This window comes from Cydia pomonella, chromosome 15 (genome assembly GCF_033807575.1).
Source record: "Cydia pomonella isolate Wapato2018A chromosome 15, ilCydPomo1, whole genome shotgun sequence".
NCBI classification, from domain to species: domain Eukaryota; kingdom Metazoa; phylum Arthropoda; class Insecta; order Lepidoptera; family Tortricidae; genus Cydia; species Cydia pomonella.
The window spans coordinates 10225009-10245992 of record NC_084717.1 but is presented as its reverse complement, the minus strand read 5'-3'; the positions used below and the strand labels follow the sequence as shown (position 1 = coordinate 10245992).

Here is a 20984-nt window from a genome sequence, read left to right as displayed (position 1 = left end):
CGTCCTGCAATCCCTTACTTCACGGCCTCTGCAGTAATGTGCTATAAGTCTAAATTTCAGGAATATATTAGTAGGAACGTAGTTGTTGAGAAAAACTGGCGGATGTTCCGTTTTTGTCATTTTGGACGCGCAGACTATCGGATTCAGTTAATGTTTATGGTCTCAGAAATTACGGATCTTAAAGAACTGTCATTCTAAATTCTATCAACAGAAGAGTCTAGGAAACAAACATTTTATTAAAATGTAAGTCAAGTATTTTTTTTTATATCCAACTAAAAAGTACATAAGTGGAACACACCGGCTTGTTCGGCAGACTTATGTGGATAATTCACGTCAACAGTACACTTTATTAAGAGTTAGTTATGCGCTTCGTGATGATATCGACTACAATTAAATATTAATACGTGTTCTAAAGGTCGTAGGCGCACGATTTATCTCATTTTAATGGGTGTTTAGTAACAATTGTGTAAGTTAAAGGTGAAATGTGATTAATTTCCATTTGCGCTTCGGGGCATCGAAAGTTTAGTGACTATTCTAAAATGTTCGACTTACTAATTACTAATTATATGTAGAGACTTCCGTTAAGTACCTATGAAAAAAAATTATATTTGTTTTTTTTTGTTTTTCTTGTAAACTACTTTAATACCTGCCCACCTAAGTAGCTAGTACTTCATGAATTCTTAATTCTTAAGATCTAACTATACGATAAACTAATGATAAATGCATGAAAAAAAAATTATGAAATGTTAGTTAATACATAGTGCCTTTAATAACTACCTACATGTTCCAACTAAGTAAAACATGAAAAAAATCTGTTTGTGTTTTTTTTCCTTTAAGCAACTTTAATACCTGCCTACTATTAACCACTTCGTGAATAAGAATTCTTAAATATGTATAAGTATCTAACTAGGTAAGTGACGACAAATTGATGATAATGCATGCGTGTAAAATGTATTATGAAATGTTAGTTAGTTAGTAACTTTAATAGGTACGTTAGTACCTATAATAAGTGCCTACATGTTCCACTAAGTGAAATCTTTTCAGAATTCGCTTACTTCCAACCCAGCCCTCCATCATGCCTCTTTAAAATCCACTTAAATCACTAAACGACCTGTATCATATCGGAATCTCAAGCATTACGCATTCAGAGAAAGCGCGTATCAAAAAAGTAGGTGTGTGAGTTTGAACGAAAAAAGCCAATTGATTGCCTCCTCGCGTACGTAAATATGTCCGCGCGATCTCATAAACTGTAAGCGGATATTTTAACAGCGTCGATATTTAATATTTATTATTTTATTCAATATTTATTGTGACACCGACACCCAATATTATGATCTTGTGATTTGTACTTTAGTCATGCTTTAGTGTTTATATCACTTCTCGTGTAAGCTCATTGCTCACGATCTAAGGTGTTTATGCACTTTAATTATTATTAATTGTCTTGTTGGATCCTTAGGTACACAGGTATTTGTTTATGTGTACAACTGGGCAAACGTTTCTTTTCAGTCGCAAGATTCATACCATTAACGGAACTTTCATTAGGTATTGCTCTAAACTTTTTGTCACAACGAGAGTTCCACATTTTTTTTCTGGCAGATAGTTTAAATTTTAAATTAGAGATATAAGTTTCACGGAAACTCGATTCATTTAGGGGCTTATCTGTCTATAGTTTATTCTCGCGACGTGATAGCTTTAGTTTCGTTGTTTTTGAGTTAATGGCATACTCATGGTTAGGCTTACCTGCTTACATATTTTTAGAATAGCACGATTTTTGATTACTGAGTCCTTTTATGTCGCACTCGTTTATTGTTTCCTTTATATCTCATTTTTATTAAAACTAAGTTTCGTCAGCACCTCTCTGCTTGGGGACTAAATTTTTATGTCTCCTTTAAAATGACTTAAAATTTTAAGAACTCCTTCCTTTAAACAACTATAAGTTTGGGTTGTTTTTGGTTTATAGCCTATTGAAAGTTACTATTTTCCTGCCTACTGTCCAGTCACCATCACCAAAGAAAAACACCTATTTTTAATTTTATTTCAAGTGCAATATAAAAATGGGTTAATTAGGCAGGTAGGTAAGTAACCCCTTTTAATATACAGTATGTATCTGAAAGTAAAGCAATTACTCAAACTGAGCATGTTTTATGATGGGGCCAAACCCGAAATCGCGAAGAACAAAATCAGACCAGCAAAATGTATGAAACTGCCAAATTTTTATTCGCGATTTCAGGGTTGGCCACATAGTAAAAGTTTCTCAGTACGACCTAAACATTAACGGATTTAAGTAATTGCTTTGCGTTCAGATACATACTGTATTTAAGACAAATAGTTAATTAACCAATTACGTATTTACATGGAAAAACTATGCGATTCGTGTTATAAGTAAATTCTACAATAGAGTCGGACCATGCTAAGTTTTCATGCCAAGCGCTACGTCAAGTATGGAGCTTTTAGGGATATGTATGCTTTGTTACTGCCAACTTTGTGCAAAGTTAGCGTGGTCACAGTCTAGCGTGTTTCGGGCATCGTCCGACCGGAATCTGTGTTTGTTGACGCACTTATTTCAATCCCACGATAGCCTAATTGTGGCGCGTAACTCGGTGGACGACCCGAGACATTTACGACAGCACAAACAATGACAGACTTAATAAATCTTCCAATACTTGATTCCTTTTAACAACTGAATAATTTAGACTCTAAAACTATAAACATAAGAGCGTTAAAGGCAATCTAATCAAACCCAACTATACTAACATTTGATTTCCGGAAAGCTATCGAATCAAAGCTATTCTTACGCGAATGAGGAAGCCAAGGATTTCAGGATTGTGATAAACTGTTGTAATTTATAGATCTTTAAGTTTTAAATGTCTATCACAGTTTAGTGGGTAGTTAAGTGGAGATTTGTTGGTAGCTCTTGTCACGTATGCATTTGGTGATTAGATTGATTGTTGTTTATGGGTATGTATAATGTACCTAGTACCTAAATCGCTTTAGTTTCTGATGAAACTGAAAAATATTAAATATTATAAAACCCATATGACATTTACAAAGATAACGAAACAAAATAGGTAATAGGTATATTGTAAAAAATATGTCTACCTACTCATTTTCATCTTTTCGGTCAGCTTTTAAACAGCAGTCATGTGGATAGGTATGTCAACTACATTTGTAATAAAAAACGGTGAAAAGGAAACAATATTTTTGACAATACATAACAACAAATTATGGCTTGGTAAAATAAATAAGTACTGAATACAATTTGGTACACACGTTCTTCCATTCTATTATGCCATCGATTTCTTTACATTAAAATACCTAATATCTTGGGGCAACGGTAGTGTCCCCGACAAGACGAGCCAAGCGAAGCGCAAGAGCACTATCTACCTTTTCTCGAAGCGCTTCGTCGTTTTTTAACCCTCATAACTTGGGTTTGGATAATCCCAGATAAATTTCGTCACTGACTCACTCACACAATCACTGATGATCATCAAAATTCTTAGAGTAGTTCCTGAAGTCCTAGAAAGCTGAGATTTGGTATGTAAGCTAGTATTAGTACACAAACAACAAAAAAAATCTAAATGTTTGAAGTTTTATCCCCCAACCCTTAAAGGGTGAAACTAGGAGGTAAAAATTCGAATGAGGGTTGCGCAAATTTTCATGCTAGAGTTCAGAAAATTGATATATAGACTCCTTTGGCCCGATTCGAAGAATGATTAAAACACGTTTAAGATCTTGGAAAGATCTTTTAAAGATCGATGTGATTGGGATCACAGCGGAAAATAAGATCTATTTATGATATTTCAAACGTTAAAGTGACATTGGTTGCCCGAATCGAGCTGCTTCTGTCAATTATACGACATATAAAAGATATCTAAATGAAAACTTATCTCAACCAGAATTTATCGTTATCGTATCTCATTCTTCGAATCGGGCCGCTTGTTATAAATAATAAAATATATATTTCAGGATTTTTATTAAATCACCCCCCACCCTTAAATTACGGGATGGGAGATTGTCATAAGCAACTCACAAAAAGAAGTGAAATCCTTCCAAAAACATTTTCATTTTTATGTAAAATATTACCAAGACGAAAGCATAAGGCATGCACTGTCAAAAAGTTATCAGAGCCAAGCTTCTAACTCTACAAGCCCTAAATTAGGAACCCTTATAGTTTCTCCATGTCCGTCTGTCTGTCTGTCCGAGGCTTTGCTCCATGGTCGTTGGTGATAGAAAGCTGAAATTTGGCATGGATATACATATAAATCAATAAAGCCGAGAAAGTCGTACAATAAAATCCAAATATTTAATTTTTTTAGGGTATCTCCCCTACACGTAAAGTGGGGGTGAATTTTTTTTTTGCTTCAACCCTACTGTGTGGGATATCGTTGGAAAGGTCTTTCAAAACTAATAGGGGTCGCTTTAACAAACATTTTTTGATGAAGTGAATATATTCGGAGATAAACGCTCCTAAAGAAAAAAAAAAATGTTCCAACTCCCTCTAACTTTTGAACCATAGGTCCAAAAAATATGAAAAAAATCTTGGAAGTAGAGCTTAAGAAAGACATGAAATGAAAACTATAGCGGATATGATCAGTTTAGCTGTTTTTGAGTTATCGCAAAAAGTTTCCCCTTCATAGTAAAAAGACGTACATCCATAGTTCATCTCTTGGTTAACAATCTACTATACTTTAAGCTCCAGTTTAGCTTATTGTGACGGAGGAGTAACTACGGAACCCTACTCTGAGCATGGACCGACATGCTCTTGGCTGATTTTTTATTTATATTAATAAGAAGAAAAACTAGTATCTGCAATAATAGTTAGCGGGTGAAGTTCAAAGCCAACATGCCGGATCTAATGAACTTATACAACCACGTATGACTGCGTCACTTTCGTTTGCGATAAGAAAAAATTAAACACGAATATCTGGGCAAATACGGCTAATTATGTGAGATATTATCATTAGAACACTTGGTTTCTTTAAAGTAAATCGCATGCGCTCATTAAATGAGCAGACCAAGCCAGCTGCTTTCAACGCTAACAGTCAGAACAGCGGGTAGCTGCAATATAAGACCTGCTACGACCAATCATTTATTCTAATTTAATAGCCATTGCTGCAATGCTACTAATTGCGTAGTGATTCTAATTCTCTATTAGGTGTGTCTGGCATTTATAGCGCTAGGAGTCGTAAGGTCTAATAGAAAATAGCGACGTTAATAAACTCTACTACATGAGCAATGAAAAGCGTTGATAAGAAAAGCTTTAATATTTCATGTTACGTGCTTTGAACGGTAGGAATGCATCTCGGCGATGGCGCATGTCAAGTCTGGAGGTTGGCCAGAAAGTGATATTATATGTCATGTTACTGCGGATGTGGGTCGGCTAATGCTAGGTAACTTATCCTGAAAAGAAAACAGAATACAACCAACAGTTTTCGCCTCTAGATCTAAATTCAAAATTCAAATCTTTATTATATAAGTAGGCCTCACTTTTATTCACATTTTGCTGTCACTCAACGCTTTTAATCATTCTAAGGATTAATAAAATCACTACGGACTGTTTAGTAGGCCTCAAGGGCTCTTTCACAAGTCAATACAACATTTACAGTGACATCATACAGAAACATGAAGAACACGTAGCAACATTCATAAATACAGAAGTCAATGCCTGGGTAAACACTAGGTACGAGTACATAATAATCTTAAAATAAATAAATAATCTAATTTACTAATTGAGGCAGGCAGAGACTATTGGCCGTATCCATAGACGTTAATTCTCACTGGTTTACCTAATTGATGGGGTTAGAGCGTCTTGCTCCTGACCTGACCTACAGTTTTGAAGAAAACGCATTAGCCTAAATTGTCTCAGACTTGCCGGAATATGGTTGCTAGGGTCAAGGGTGCGCACCCAGCCCGGATTTTTATACATAAACAATACCAATGAATAGGGAGTATTACTGCAATGTTGTGCCACCATAGTGCGTCGTAAATCATAGAGTAACTTATTTGCTCTGACTTTGACAAGTTTTCGCAGATAGTAAAATATGACATTGATGCATCAAGGCGGTTTGTTTACAAAGAGCCTACCGGGAAACGCGAAAATCGAAATTTTGTTTTCTGCGTCTTTATAGCTCGAATACACAAGAGTATTTTCATGTTTCGCGGTAGACCCTCAGATTTTGATGGATTGTGGTAGTGGCGCCCCCTATGCGTAATATGCCCTATTCCCGGTTCTCGCCATATAAAATCAGAACCGGCGGGATCACTCCTTAATGGTTTCTTATGTAAGTAACTATAAAATAGTATACTTATATGATTGCCACATATAATATAAACACCAAATACATAGCTACGAGTAGGTACCTATAATATATTTAAGTCTTCCTGAAAAGGATCAAAGCCTGTTAGTAGGTAGCTAATAGCGTTATGATAAATCGCATTAAACTTAACCGTAACACTGCTGCAATTTGAGTCCTTTCCAATTGTAATAGAGTAAAAAATAATATAATTTGATCATGAGTTCGGTCCTTTTAGTTTTTGACTAAAATGCGCGCACACGTGCAATGGATGAAGGCACAGCTGCCTCTAAATCATTATTAGTGTAAACACGAATAAGAATGTTGTGATAATTCACGTAAGTAGCCATAAATGCTTACTTAACGTAAAACCTATTTGATAATTTTCTGCGTATGATATTTGTACTTATAAATTCGAATTTAAGAAGCTATGGTAGCTTAGGTACTTGTAAATATCCAGAGAAAATTATAGAGTGATGGTACCGTAACGTAAAATATCGGATTTTTTATAGACTCTCGGAACTGGGATTGAGCGAAACAAAAATTAAGCCCCACTTTATGTGTACGAGTAGGTACATATAAATAAGTCCAGTTTTTATTTCGTGAGTTCATTTGACTTTTTTCTATAATTACAGCTTTCTAATCGTAACTATAACTTGACTAAGCCGCGTATCTGCCCGCGTAGCCAAGCCAACATGCCAATCGTTAACGCTCCGTAGCGTACCGTAGTTCTCTCTTTATCACTCTATACAAAGTTTGTGTGTATTAGTGCGACAGTGACAGTTGCGTATCGTTCGCTACGGAGAATGAACGATTAGCACGTTGGCTACGCGTGGTGATCAATCTACGAAAAAATATCAAAAATATGCCTAATTAATTAATTAATTATGTGCACGTGTTTAAGCTCTCGTGCTTAGGCTAAAATTGAGCTGCCGAAAATCAATGATTTATTGTCGTTGACAAAAAACTTTTACTTTTATAATTGGTCACCTGTGTTTGATTTACAATAAAAATTCAGGATTTTTGACCATGATTGAGAAAAAATACCTACTTACTTAATAATTAGAAAACGGTTTTTTATTAAGGCCCCGTGGACTTACTGATGGCGGGATCTCGTATATCATGTTTGAATTTTAATTTATTGTAAATTTTAATAACTAAAAAAAGTATTCGATGAGTTCGATCAAAGATTAAATTGCGCATTTTTAGAAGAAATATTCATATGTTTAGCTTTTGTGCAAAAATTGTTACGAATTTCGTGACCTATGTTCGTGATTTGTATGTATCAAGCGAACTTCAAAAAATCAGGTTTCAAATTAATGAAGTTACTAGAGAAAGACCTCAAGATTGCTGATGAAATTCTTGACATATTGTGTTCTAAAAGAGCGCTATATAGCTGAAGAAAATTAATGAAATCAGGAGAAATAATTCGTGTATAGTTTTGTGACCTGCAGTTGGCAGCATGGTTCCATTTTTATCGCTTGTCACTATACCCGCCACTTTTGCACTTACATACTTGTTAGAACGTGACAGGCATGGTGACAAATGATAAAGAGCCGACCATCTTAGCCCTGCAGATGAACATACCTAAAGTCCTAGGGGGTGGGAGTTGTGCTGAAGGTACCTTTTTCAGATTTTTGCTCATATCTCGAATATCTGTACGAATAGCATTATAATTACTTCGAACAAAAGTTTATACATAACATTTCCTATAAAATTGGTCATGAGTATTTTTACTCTACGATCAATAGATACTTTAGGAGCTACACATTCGAGTGTTTAAGTAGGTAAACAAAGAGATATAAAATAGACGATATAAGAAAACCTCGTTTTTGCATAGTTGGTTGGCTATCATAACTCTGTTTTTTGTTTAGAATAAGCAAGCTTAGTCACCTGCTGATAAAAAGAAATCGGCCAAGAGCATGTCAGGCCATGCTCAGTGTAGGGTTCCGTAGTGACCCGTCAAATTAAACTTTTGCAAAAACCCAAAAACTGCCAAAACGATCAGGTTTACTATAGTTTACTTTGAAATTCTTTACTTAGCTTTACTTTCACGATTTTTTTATATTTCTTGGTTCAAAAGTTAGAATAAAGTTCATTTTCAACTATAAATGTTGCTTTGCCGTCCTAATATCAAATTTTATTATTTTGGATGAAATATTTTACATTTAACAAACACGTTACATATCTATCCTCATTAAAAAAAATATTCTGTGTTTGATGCTGACTCTACTAATAAAGATCAGTCTATGCGGAAAGAGTTGTAGTATGTATGGGCTCTCTTATTGGTACATTCCACGACTCTTCTCTTTCCGCACACTCTAACAAACGGTTTTATAGCTAGCCGTTGTGTCAACTCGTCAGCTTTTCGCGTTTTACGTACCCACATTTTATGGAATTCAGCTGATTTTGTAGTGACTCGTACAGTTACTACAAAAACAAAGTAAAAGATGTGGAAAGTAAAAAAAAAAACACGGACAATTTACATGAAATATCCCAAGAAAGTTTCGATTCTTCAAATGGGAAATTTTGTTCCCTAGAGGAAATTGTGAGCAGATACTGATTTTTTTTCATGCAGAAAATTTCGCCAACAACAGCAGTGAGACAAACGATTGGCCGAGTCTACAGGAGCCCATTTCGGTATTAGTCTAATATTATTAGTGTGTTGCCATGGGAATCCATACGAATTGACAGTTTGTGGACTAATATTATTAGTCTAATACCGTTTGAGAAATGGGCCCCAGCTAGATCTCTGAGTAGGCTGGTTTTAACATCTTTTAGAGGTACAGGCCACTGACCATAGAACCGAGGACGGCGAAAATTATACTCCCAGTTCGCCATACGTAGTGTATGTTGGTAAGTATCTTATACCTACAAGTAGGTGGTCGGTATTAAGTAAACAGTATCGTAATGATTCGATCTATATCGGGTGAGGCCGATACACCGCAGGTGCTTGCTGACAGTCAAAATAAACTCATCCGTAATCGATTTTAGAGCTTAAAAGCGATGTTATTTCGGTCAGTTTAGTTTGTCTATGAGATGGGCTTGTGAAGATGGATGCATTAAAATGTAGGTACCTACCTATAGGTATCTACGTAGTAGGTAGGTAGGATAGGTGTACCTACTATAGTATTTTTCAAACATGATAGGTAGGGTGACAGATAGATGTCCTCTCCATACAATTTATAACCTTAAAACGCCAAATCTCGCAAAATTGTTTTGAGATGATATATGTCAGCGTACCCTTCCTGTTTGAAAAATACTATATATAGATAGATCATTCCTATAAGAATATGCTACACCACAAAATAAATAATAGTACTACCTTACCTTTGACAGCGATTCAGGGCCGAATCATATTGTCCCTTTCTAATGTATGGAATTATCCCTTTCGGCTATTTAGGGTTGTCATAATTCATGTGATTGTCTTATCTGTGATTGAGCACGCAAAGGGACGTCAAGTTTTGCCAACCCTAATAATTGCTCCGAGAAATTGAGCCGAGAAAGCCTCAACGCTCTAGTTTCCCCCCCCCTGCCCTAACTACACAGAGATAATGGAGGTTATACGGAGTCCCCATATACCGACATGGCTACACACTGCAAATGTGAGTTTGTCACTTTGTCAAATGTTTGCGGGTCTTTTTTTTCAACCATTAGCAAAATTTTGCAATGTGAATATATATAATTAGGTATAGATAATACCGTGTAACTTTTACTATGGGACTAACCTAGGTAATGTAATAATCGGTTATAAAATCGATTTTGACCAAGAAATAACCGATAATCGGTTAAAACCGGTTTGGGTTATTTTTAACATTTTTTTAAATTATAAAAAAATCAGAAAATTTCTAAACTAATGATTGGTAGGATGGTAGGTACTTACCTACAGTGTTAGGAAATGGTAGAAGGTCGTCTTAATTGTTCAATAAAAAGCTCAAATTAAAAACCGGATGCGAAACGTGAGTAAAACGTCCTTAATAAACCCGTAGGGTTCGGATTCGAATCAAAAACCAGATGTGACCGAAAGTGTTATGGCGCGGTGGCTTATTTTTATACACCTGTAATATCTGCATATATGCATACTTTTCATATTGATGGAGAAATAATGTTATTAATTACTCTGAATTGAGTATAGTACCTCTGACAGAGATGGAGCTGATTTTGCGCTAGAAACGACGCACCCGGAGCTAAAATGACCCTCATGCGCGATATTAATTTAGTGATTACTCATCAGTTCATGGACGGATATAGCAAAAAAACATTCATCACATGATACATATTTCTTGAAAAAATAAAATACGTATAATTATAACAAGCTCAGTATCTATAGGTATTTTTTTCTTAAGTCTGACTCAAGTTTTAACACTATAAGGTGCACAAAAAATAAAACAAACAATAAAATTGCGTTTTCTCTGCTACTACTTCCTATTTTTCAAACGGGACAGGGTACGGATCACTCTAGATGTAAACCAGTCATGGGACATTTAAGGGCAAATTTGTAGTATTTGTGACATTTCCCTGATACATGTAAAAATTCTACTCCTTAGCGTGTTAAAAGTTGAATGTCCTATCCGTCTTTTATGTTTCAGGGGTACCTATTGTACAAAAGATACTGCAATTCGTTTCTACACAATCAACAAATTAAAACTATGTTTCTTATCTCCAGTCATGGACCACAAAGCTCCAGTGATGGAACCCCGGTAATGGAAAGGAACCAGTGATGGGTACCCTATAATGGGACATGAGTACGGTCTGAAATATTAGAATGAAAATATGGAACATCGATATTAATTTAAAATAAATGTACTTAATTCAAAAAATGAATATATTAGGGCTCATTTAGACTATGAGAGAAGTCGCATACGACATTCATTACATTGCGGTATTTGATCGGTCGGAAGAATTCAATGTACCTACTATATCCTCAATAGTCCGCAATGTAGCTAAAATCCCATGCGGGTTTGCGCGCCGTCTAGACAAGACCTTAAGGTACCGTTCGTATACAGACTGCTTCGGCATTACTGCAGAAGTATTGCAGCGCGACATGACTGCCGACTGCATTGCTGCCTCAGAAATGCGGCCATCAGTAATGTTGCGTTGCAATACTGCTGCAGTAATGCTGCTAACTATCATAATCATACCATACTGCCATAAACGTGAAATTTTAAAATAGTGGACATGTTTGTTAACTACATTTTACTTATGTATTCTTAAAACATGAAATTACGGCATGGCAAGCATCATTGCCCAGGTAGCAAACTGACGTCAGTGACGCACAATTGACGTCATTTATAGGTCATAACAAGGTCAGTACTCTATTCGTCGAGAGTAGACGTTTCACTGACGTCTATTTAAGGTCATTATTAGGACGTACCATTTTGGACACAAAATTGACGTTTCACTGACGTCTATTTGGGGTCACTATCAGGACGTACTTTCTTTGTCACAAAATTGACGTTTCACTGACGTCTATATGGGGTCACTATCAGGACGTACCTTTTTAGTCACAAATTGGACGTTTTACTGACGTCTATTTGGGGTCACTATCAGGACGTACCTTTTTAGTCACAAATTTGACGTTTTACTGACGTCTATTTGGGGACACTATCAGGACGTACTTTCTTTGTCACAAAATTGACGTTTCACTGACGTCTATTTGGGGTCACTATCAGGACGTACTTTCTTTGTCACAAAATTGACGTTTCACTGACGTCTATATGGGGTCACTACAAGGACGTACCTTTTTAGTCACAAATTTGACGTTTTACTGACGTCTATTTGGGGTCACTATCAGGACGTACCTTTTTAGTCACAAATTTGACGTTTTACTGACGTCTATTTGGGGTCACTATCAGGACGTACCTTTTTAGTCACAGATTTGACGTTTTACTGACGTCTATTTGGGGACACTATCAGGACGTACTTTTTTATCAAAAAAATTGACGTTTCACGTACGTCTATTTGGGGTCACTATCAGGACGTACCTTTTTAGTCACAAAATTGACATTTTACTGACGTCTATTTGGGGTCGCTATCAGGACGTACTTTTTTTGTCACAAAAATTACGCTTCACAGACGTCTATTTGGGATCACTATCAGGACGTACCTTTTTAGTCACAAATTTGACGTTTTACTGACGTCTATTTGGGGTCACTAATACGACGTACTTTCTTTGTTTTAAAATTGAAGTTTATTTGGGGTCACTATCAGGACATACCAGTCACAAAATGGACGCTTCACTGACGTCTATTTGGGGTCACTATAAGGACGTACCTTTTTAGTCACAAAATTGCCGTTCTACTGACGTCTGTACGGGGTCACTATCAGGACGTACCTTCTTAAGTCATTAAATTGACGTGTCACTGACGTCTAATTGGGGTTGTAATATAATGGTAATTGGGGAATCTTTTGTAAAAACAAGAGACTTGGCAACACTACCGTGTTGAAACAGCGATTGCAGCGCCGCTACGCCCCGCCGCAGCGGCGTCACAACAACGTTATTAATTTTCGAACAACGAGTCAAAGACGTGCAGGCCTACCGCGAAAAACGAAATTTGCAAATTGAGGGGATCTTTCTCTTTTACTCTCACTAAGACGTCATTAGAGTGACAGAGAAAAATGCCCGCAATTGACGAACGTCGATTTTCGCGGCTATTGCCCTGTTTCACTAAACGTGATTCTTAATATTAGCGTAGTAACTTCTTATAGAAATTTACATCTATTTGGGGTCTCTGTTAGTAGGACGTACCATTTTAGTCACAAAATTGACGTTCTATTGACGTCTATTTGGGGTTACTATCAAGACGTATGTAACCGACAAAATAACGCGTTTCGTTTCTTGATACCAATTTGTCAATCTTGTATTGTAAAATATTTATAAAGTAAAAAAAACATTTCCGTTTGTTTCGATAACTCTAAAGTTGTTATACAGTATTTTTTTTATAGATTTTATAATTAATAACACCAAAACAAGCTTAAAATTGTTATTTTTAGAAACATCAGAAGTTGGAACGGAACGAAATTCTGACATTTTGATTGAAGTGTCATGTGTCATGTATCGTTTCCCTCCTTTTCCGTTTGCCCGGTCTGTTGTGTTGTATCGCGTCCGTGGGTGCTGTGCAATTCGAGACTCTTAAAGGTATATTTTAGTTTTATCACATGATAAACACATACTCAGTGATGAGTACATACTCAGTGATACAATTCAGTGATCAAGACGGCGGATCAATATCCATTGTAATCAGTGGATTACGCCAAGGCGTCGGGAGGTATTTTGGCCACCCGTCAAGGGATCTAAAGCTTTTGAAAAGGTGTTGGCGGATACCAAAACACCGGATGAGAAATGGAAACGATACTTCATCCAAAGAGTTTTTTGTGAGACTGGTACGTATATATTTATTTTAAGAACCACGTTGATTTTGCTATTGGTAAGTCACGTACTTAGAGGTATGGTATCTGGATGCAATATTTCTTGATTTACCGAGAGCTTACTAATGTTGGTGTAAGTTTCCGTTTTCTGTGATAGTTCAGTTTTTCGAAAATAAAATATGTAGAGTCATTGCGTTAATTTCCGTACAGATTATCAATTAATGTAATTGATTTTTAATTTTCTATTTGCGACATATAATTTTATGTAAATAGATTGATATATTGTTTTGACATTAATGATTGCAATAGGTACGTACAAATTTGTGCAGCAAAGTACGTTTATATTCAAATTTCGTCAAGTGGACGAAAACTAGTGCCGGACAAAAACCAACACACCTACATATAGGTAGTATTCTTGTTGGTATATTGAGTAAAATATGTTACGTTACTGTAGGTAATGTCATTGTCACAGCAGTGTTATGGATTTATTCGGATTTGTTATAGTATCTTGTAAGTTTACATATTCAGCAGTAATCTTAATTACAAACAGTATAGCAATAATTTAGTGAAGTTCCGGGTAAAACTTATTACCGGGTAAAAAAAATATTTTCGATTAGTTTAGCGATACACAGACAAAGAGACAGAAAGATAGAGTTGCTTTCACACTTATAATATTAATATGGATGGACAGCTTATGGTCATTTTCATAAACCTATTGCTGAGACAAGTAGCAGCATTTTTGGGATAATTTTACCTTGCATTGTGTCTGTATTAACATAACTTCTGTAGTGTCCAGGTAAATGGATAATTGACTGTGCTACTAACCACTTACTACCCTGTTCCTACTCCATCCTACATATTTACCAATAACCTTGTTTTAATTGACTGAGGGATGCATTATGTTGTGTTCATTTATTATTTTTGCATGTTGTGTGTATTTTTTATTTTATTTGCATGTAAAGACGATATAGATAAAGCCAAAAGAAAACTGAAACTGGTCGAGGAGACATCAGACTTACAGACTGAAGCAGAAGAAGAACCAAATTTTAAGCGGAAAAGAAATAACAGATATATTTCCACAAGCGATGAAGATGACGGTCACATAACGCCACCACCAATTAAGAAAAAAATCTTGAACAAAACAGCTGCTGCTGCTTACTATAGAGGTAAGTTGAGGTTATAGCCAACGGGCCATTATTATTTATGAATTAAGTCCCGCCACATTGAACAATTATGATGCTGTAGATACTTGTTGCATGTGTCAGAATAGTAAGAGTAGCTTTTTTTTCTAAGGTTTATATTGTCAATATTCAGTTTAGCAACTTCATAGGTGTGCAAAGTGTCAGAATTTACTTCATAACTGCCATTTTATGTTGCTGCTTTCTAATAATCAAACAACTTTCAGCCAGTTTATTTAATGTATTTTTGTCCCATGGTTCTCATGCAAATATAATATATGATATATCAGGTGCTTCCTATAACATTAGAAAATAATTAAACCATATTATTGTAACTCCTCAAACTGATCAACATTTGTTCAGCAACTTTAAAAAAATTATGAAATCTTCAGATTTTCTCTTTTTCATACAAATTAAATATTATTTTCAATATATCTGTTATCACAGTTCTAAGTATGGGGAACCCCCAAAATTTATTGTTTTTTTTTCTATTTTTGTGTAAACATCTTAATGCGGTTCATAGAATACATCTACTTATCAAGTTTGAACAGTATAGCTCTTATAGTTTCAGAAAAAAGTGGCTGTGATATAATCGGACACACAGACGGACATGACGAATCTATAAGGGTTCCGTTTTTTGCCATTTGGCTACGGAACCCTAAAAATGAAATTTTTGACAAAAACTTATTTTGGTCAATATATATAGCTAGCTGCTTACTGCTTACTCTGTTATATCCATTAAGTGTTTCTTCTAGTCAAATTTATCTTTTTGTTAGAACACTGTTTTGGCATGGAGAGACAGATGGAAGGTTTTTCCTTTTCTGGTATGGACCCTTTAATATCAAGAGTAAATAGATATATTTTGTGTAGTTTTTTTTTATATAGAAGTATGATATTACAAAGAACTCTCAAAAATAATATGTTATGGTTTGTACAGATACCCGTCAGGCTCAGCCAAACATTACCCGAGTTTCCCGGGAAGCTCCTTCAACACCAGAAAGTAAGTAAATCATAATTAATACATACCTAATAGAATATTATTCTTACCAGTAAGCCTAGCACATGATTGGCGCGAGAGTATGTCGCCGCTAGATAGACTACCCATCTTATTCTAACTGTATTAATTACAAAGGGACGGGTAGTTTATTTCGCGGCGACATAACCACAGGTGATTTATTTTTTAGGGTGTCGTACCAAAAAGGTACAAAAGGAACCCTTATGGTGCAACTCTGTCCGTCCGTCCGTCCGTCTGTCTGTCTGTTTGTCACATCGCTATCGATTTGGAATATTATAGTCATCAATAATGCTAACCCAAACACATTGAAAGTGTTATTTTTCTATTTTATTTTTATTCAATATGAAAAATGCCCCATATGAAGAGAGGACAAAATTTCAAATTACTAGGTCTAGTGGGGTATCGTTTCAAAGATCTTAAATGTACATTTCAAAAAAAAATTTGATTAATTTTTTCATAGTGAAAAATAATCATTCATGAAGGGAAATGTAAAACAAATTGTCACCTGAGCCGAAGGCGAGGGTGGCAAACACGCGGGATGGAATGTCCTACGTTTCCTCCCGTGGTGCGCATACTATTTTTCTGCTCGACGGAGGCGGAAAGCGGCAACTTCGTTTAGCGCAGCGGGAGCAAAGTTGACGCTTTCCGCCCAGAGGGCAGAAAAAATATAATCATGCCTATATCTTGAAAACTTTTTTGTCACTATCAAAAAACCTTTCGAAATTTAATTTGCAATTTAACCTCCTTTGCTGGTGTTAATTATACTTGAAATTCGTATGAGATTACACAAAAAAACACCTTTTTTTCAAATAAAACAAAAAAAATTGAAATCGGTTCGAATGATAAAGAAAAAAAACAACATATGTACACAGGTCCCGCAAATTAATTAGCGAATTTGCCGATAGATGACGCTGTACACAATTATACTTAGTATACTTCTGGTCATTAAGTCTTTTGTATTTTTACATGAGATAATTGAAAGTTTGTACGGAACCCTCGGTGCGCGAGTTAAACGAACTCTCACTTGACCGGTTTTTTTTTTTTATTTTGGACTGGGTAAGTCGGTCTAAGCGTGCATTGTATTATTAATACTCATAGAAAATAAATATAATACATATTATGTTAATGTTTTTTGCCAACAGAAACCCTCTCATTGCTGAATGTAGTTGACGGGCTTCCTGTCTTGACAAACAGTGTCCTGCAAGGTAAGATATCAATGTTTAACCATCTGCGGTGGTTTGATTTTCATGTTCATGTATGTGTAATATGTGTGTGGTGTTCATTCCTATGTTCATTTCTACAGAGTAAACAGCTATAGCTGGTTTGATATTGCACGCCGTTGTATGGGAACCTTGCACTTTGTGACTATGCGCTGAAACTTGGCATCGTTGATTCTTAGCTGGTTCAAAAGTCTGCCCTGTCTGTCTACTTGGGGTTGCACGAAGGTCAATAACAACTGGGAACCTACATGGATGGACTTGCCTGTTGCTGCAGAAGCATGTCCCTCCCGGTCTGGATCTACCAGCTAAGAATCGACTGTACCAAGTTTCAGCGCATAGTCACAAAGTGCAGGGTTTTTGTGCACTATCAAACCAGCTACTAGGACGATTTTTAGAAATGACGTATATTCATCTTTATTTATTGATAGGTAGGTACCGGAAAAGTTTTGTATTGTTAATATTTTTGACTTGTCAGATTTAACAGAAGACGGCGAGGGGCGGCTAACTCCGGTTTCACGCATACGTAGTCCTTGGTCGCGAAAAGAACAACCACCGAATCTCGGCAGCGACGTGCCAGCAACGCCATCGTGCGGTCAAGGATTAAAAGGTAGGTAAAGGTACAAGTTGAAACACAACTACGCGTCGCTGATCTCGACTTCATGTCGCCGCGTCACTGACTGGTTTCTATGTATTTCTATGAAATAGCATTCGAACGCGGCTACACGAAGCCAGCGACATGAAGTCGAGCTCAGCGACGCGTCGCTGCGACGCGTATAATGATGTATATCCATCATTGGCGTCAAAAAGGTTAAGACACGCTTGTTGTTCACGGCTGGTAGGACGTTAATACTTTGCCGCTATATTATTTATACATACATACATTCGGTATCTTACCTGCGACCCATCACTAATACATTATTACATTAACATAACTGTCTTTCAGGTTTGCAAGATACAGTGGTGTCACTACTGACCCACATAAAAGCCCAGAATGATATAATCATCTCGATTTTGCGAGAAAAACATACAAGATTGGATTTAAAACCAGAGTTCAAATTTCCCATCAAAACTTCGGAGGAGTTGGAAATTGTGGAAAAATTATTAACGTCACAAGAAAACCATGCTAACGTGGTAAGTTTTAAGTTTGTCAATGCGATAGTATCATCGAAACTACAAGCGTACCGGATAGGTATAATAACCGGCATAGCCTCGTAACGTCGTAAGTAGCCGGGTCCACACAGAGCGAGCATACGCGCGAGGATATTGCCCCGTGCTTATGGTCGCTGTGTGGACCCGGCTAGTCCCGTGTTTTTAGGAAGCAGGAGTCATAACTGCCGAATCTACTATTTATGAAGTACAAACTAGTACGTTTTTTAATTTAATACCCAAGTTTTAATACCTATGTGTTTCTTAGCGAGTGTCAGGATGACAGGACCATATATTTATAACAAATTTTACTCCAAGTTTTAGTACCTTTTTAGGGTTCCTTACCATAAAAGTACTAAAGGAACCCTTATGGTGCCACTCTGTCTGTCCGTCCGTCCGTCCGTCTGTCACATTGATAAATATCTCGAGAACTACTTAAGCTATCGATTTGAAATTTGGAATAGTCATGAAGAACGCTAACCCTAACACTTTGAAAGTATTATTCTTTAAATTTATTTTTATTAATTGTGGAAAATGCCCAATAAGAAGAATAATTATGAAAGGTACAAATTATAGGTACTAAATCTTTGTCAAAAGTTGGATTCTATCGATATAACCCCTACAACTAGGGGGAACTGGACTTGGTCCTATCAACCTGACGTCAGAATGGCTGACCACTTTATTTTCAATATTTAGAGATTTTAAGTTAAGTACAAATTTTTCGATGTCAGGTACCAAATAGTACAAAAAATTGACACTCGACGAATTGTACACAGACAAATTGGTTTTTATACGATTTCAGAGAAATACCAACCCGTTATTTTATGATCTGCAGTATAGTTAAGTTTGTGAATGTTTTTGTAATAAGAAATATTTACAGGTAGCCTACTTCAAGAGCCTTGGTGGACAGGGCGTTAATAATAAAGTATCTAGAGTTATGAAAGTTGCATTGTCTGACTCTATGGCAAGCAAGTACAACTTTTACGGTAAAAGATCAGACAAGAAGCCATTTGCAGAACTACGTCTCCGGGCGTGTGCAAAACCATTCGATGTAGAAGGAACCCACCATCAATTACAATGTCACTACCAGCAAGCTTGTTGTGGATCAGACTCTGGTGAAAACAAATTCGGATTTTAGAAGAAATTCAAAGTGGCGGCCGTGTTTACAATCTTTGACTACGAATTCATATAAGGGTATCTTTCGGATCCTCAGATGTAATTTGTTATCGTGACTAGATCAAATTTTCCGTCGGACGTACCGTTTTTGAACTACAAGAAAAAAACTTAAAAATAGCAAAAAAAGTTCCACAACTTCTGGAATGGAGCAAACTCGGATTACACAAATTTAGGATCAAATAAAGGTATTAAGACGATTTGACTGGCCTCTTAAAATACTTAAAAAGTACCTTGTTAATATGTAGTTTATATGTTATTATTAAACTACTAGTTCCTTGATGTACATTTGGGGTTTTTTTATTTTTCTTGCCCCCGTTCAGCATCGCGTCGCATGCAATTGACAAATAGTCGTCATTGGGAAGTAACGGTTGCTTAATGATAATGAGTTTAGTTAATGAATTGGCAAATTAATAATTCGTATGTGCAATATATCAATTGAATCTTCAATAAACGAATGATAACTGGCTTAAATTGAAGTCCCATTGACGTCTATTGTATTTGCCAATTGAACGTCATTTTGTCGTTAATAGGACTTCTTTTGAAGACGTCGTAGTATCTTGCATACATCACAGCAGGGTAATAACGTAATACTGCGTACGTACGTTAGGACGATCCAAATGTCATTCATTGTGTAGAAAAAATACATTTGGATCGCCTCAACGTACATACGAAATTTTACGTAATTGCCCTACAGGAAACGTCTATATTACGTTACTAAAAGACGTCCTACTAACGACGTTAAAAGACGTCCATATTACGTTACTATTGAACGTCCTACCAACGACGTTGGAAGACGTCTAAATTACGTTACTAAAAGACGTCCTACTAACGACGTTAAAAGACGTCCATATTACGTTACTATTGAACGTCCTACCAACGACGTTGGAAGACGTCTATATTACGTTACTAAAAGACGTCCTACTAACGACGTTAAAAGACGTCCATATTACGTTACTATTGAACGTCCTACCAACGACGTTGGAAGACGTCTATATTACGTTACTAAAAGACGTCCTACTAACGACGTTAAAAGACGTCCATATTACGTTACTATTGAACGTCCTACCAACGACGTTGGAAGACGTCCATATTACGTTACTATTGGACGTCCTACCAACGACGTTGGTAGACGTCCATATTACGTTACTATTAGACGTCCAATACGACGTCGTTAGAGACGTCGTGAGGCTATGACATATGTTCGTCATTTCGAACGTCTGTACGACGAAAGTAGCGACGTCATTAACGTCTGAAATGACCGTGAATGGACGTCGTGACGACGAAAAATTGCTACCTGGGTGTATAAGATTATCCCATCATAGGAGGTATCTAGACACGCGGTAGAGTGTCCAGCCAAGTTCAAAAAAAGGAACTGATAACGCAACCATTTCGAGCTACTTTTGACCCCTTCACAACTTGAAACTTATTTAACTTACATACATGAAACTTGGCACATTAGCTTGTTTAAAATACAAAATTTCATAAACGTAGATCAAACAGTTATTGATAAATTAACGTTTAAAAACCGTCATTTTTGTGACTGTCTGACTTATAGATCAGAAACCTATCCCACTTCCAGATTACCTAG

General features: G+C 36.3%; 1 protein-coding gene across 2 annotated transcripts; it reads left to right on the top strand.

Moving 5' to 3' along the window:
• The first annotated feature begins 13830 nt into the window (after nt 1-13830).
• LOC133525750 (uncharacterized) lies at nt 13831-19679 on the top strand. Of its 2 annotated transcripts, XM_061862123.1 has the most exons (6): nt 13831-14827; nt 15777-15839; nt 16997-17059; nt 17550-17681; nt 18018-18205; nt 19101-19679. In XM_061862123.1, exons 1-6 carry the CDS (start codon nt 14554-14556, stop codon nt 19356-19358), a joined length of 978 nt encoding a protein of 325 aa, XP_061718107.1. In that variant the 5' UTR covers nt 13831-14553; the 3' UTR covers nt 19359-19679. The 2 variants fall into 2 exon arrangements, with proteins under 2 accessions (XP_061718107.1, XP_061718108.1); XM_061862124.1 differs by lacking the exon at nt 15777-15839 and having other exon boundaries at nt 13832-14827.
• Nucleotides 19680-20984: the final 1305 nt, after the last annotated feature.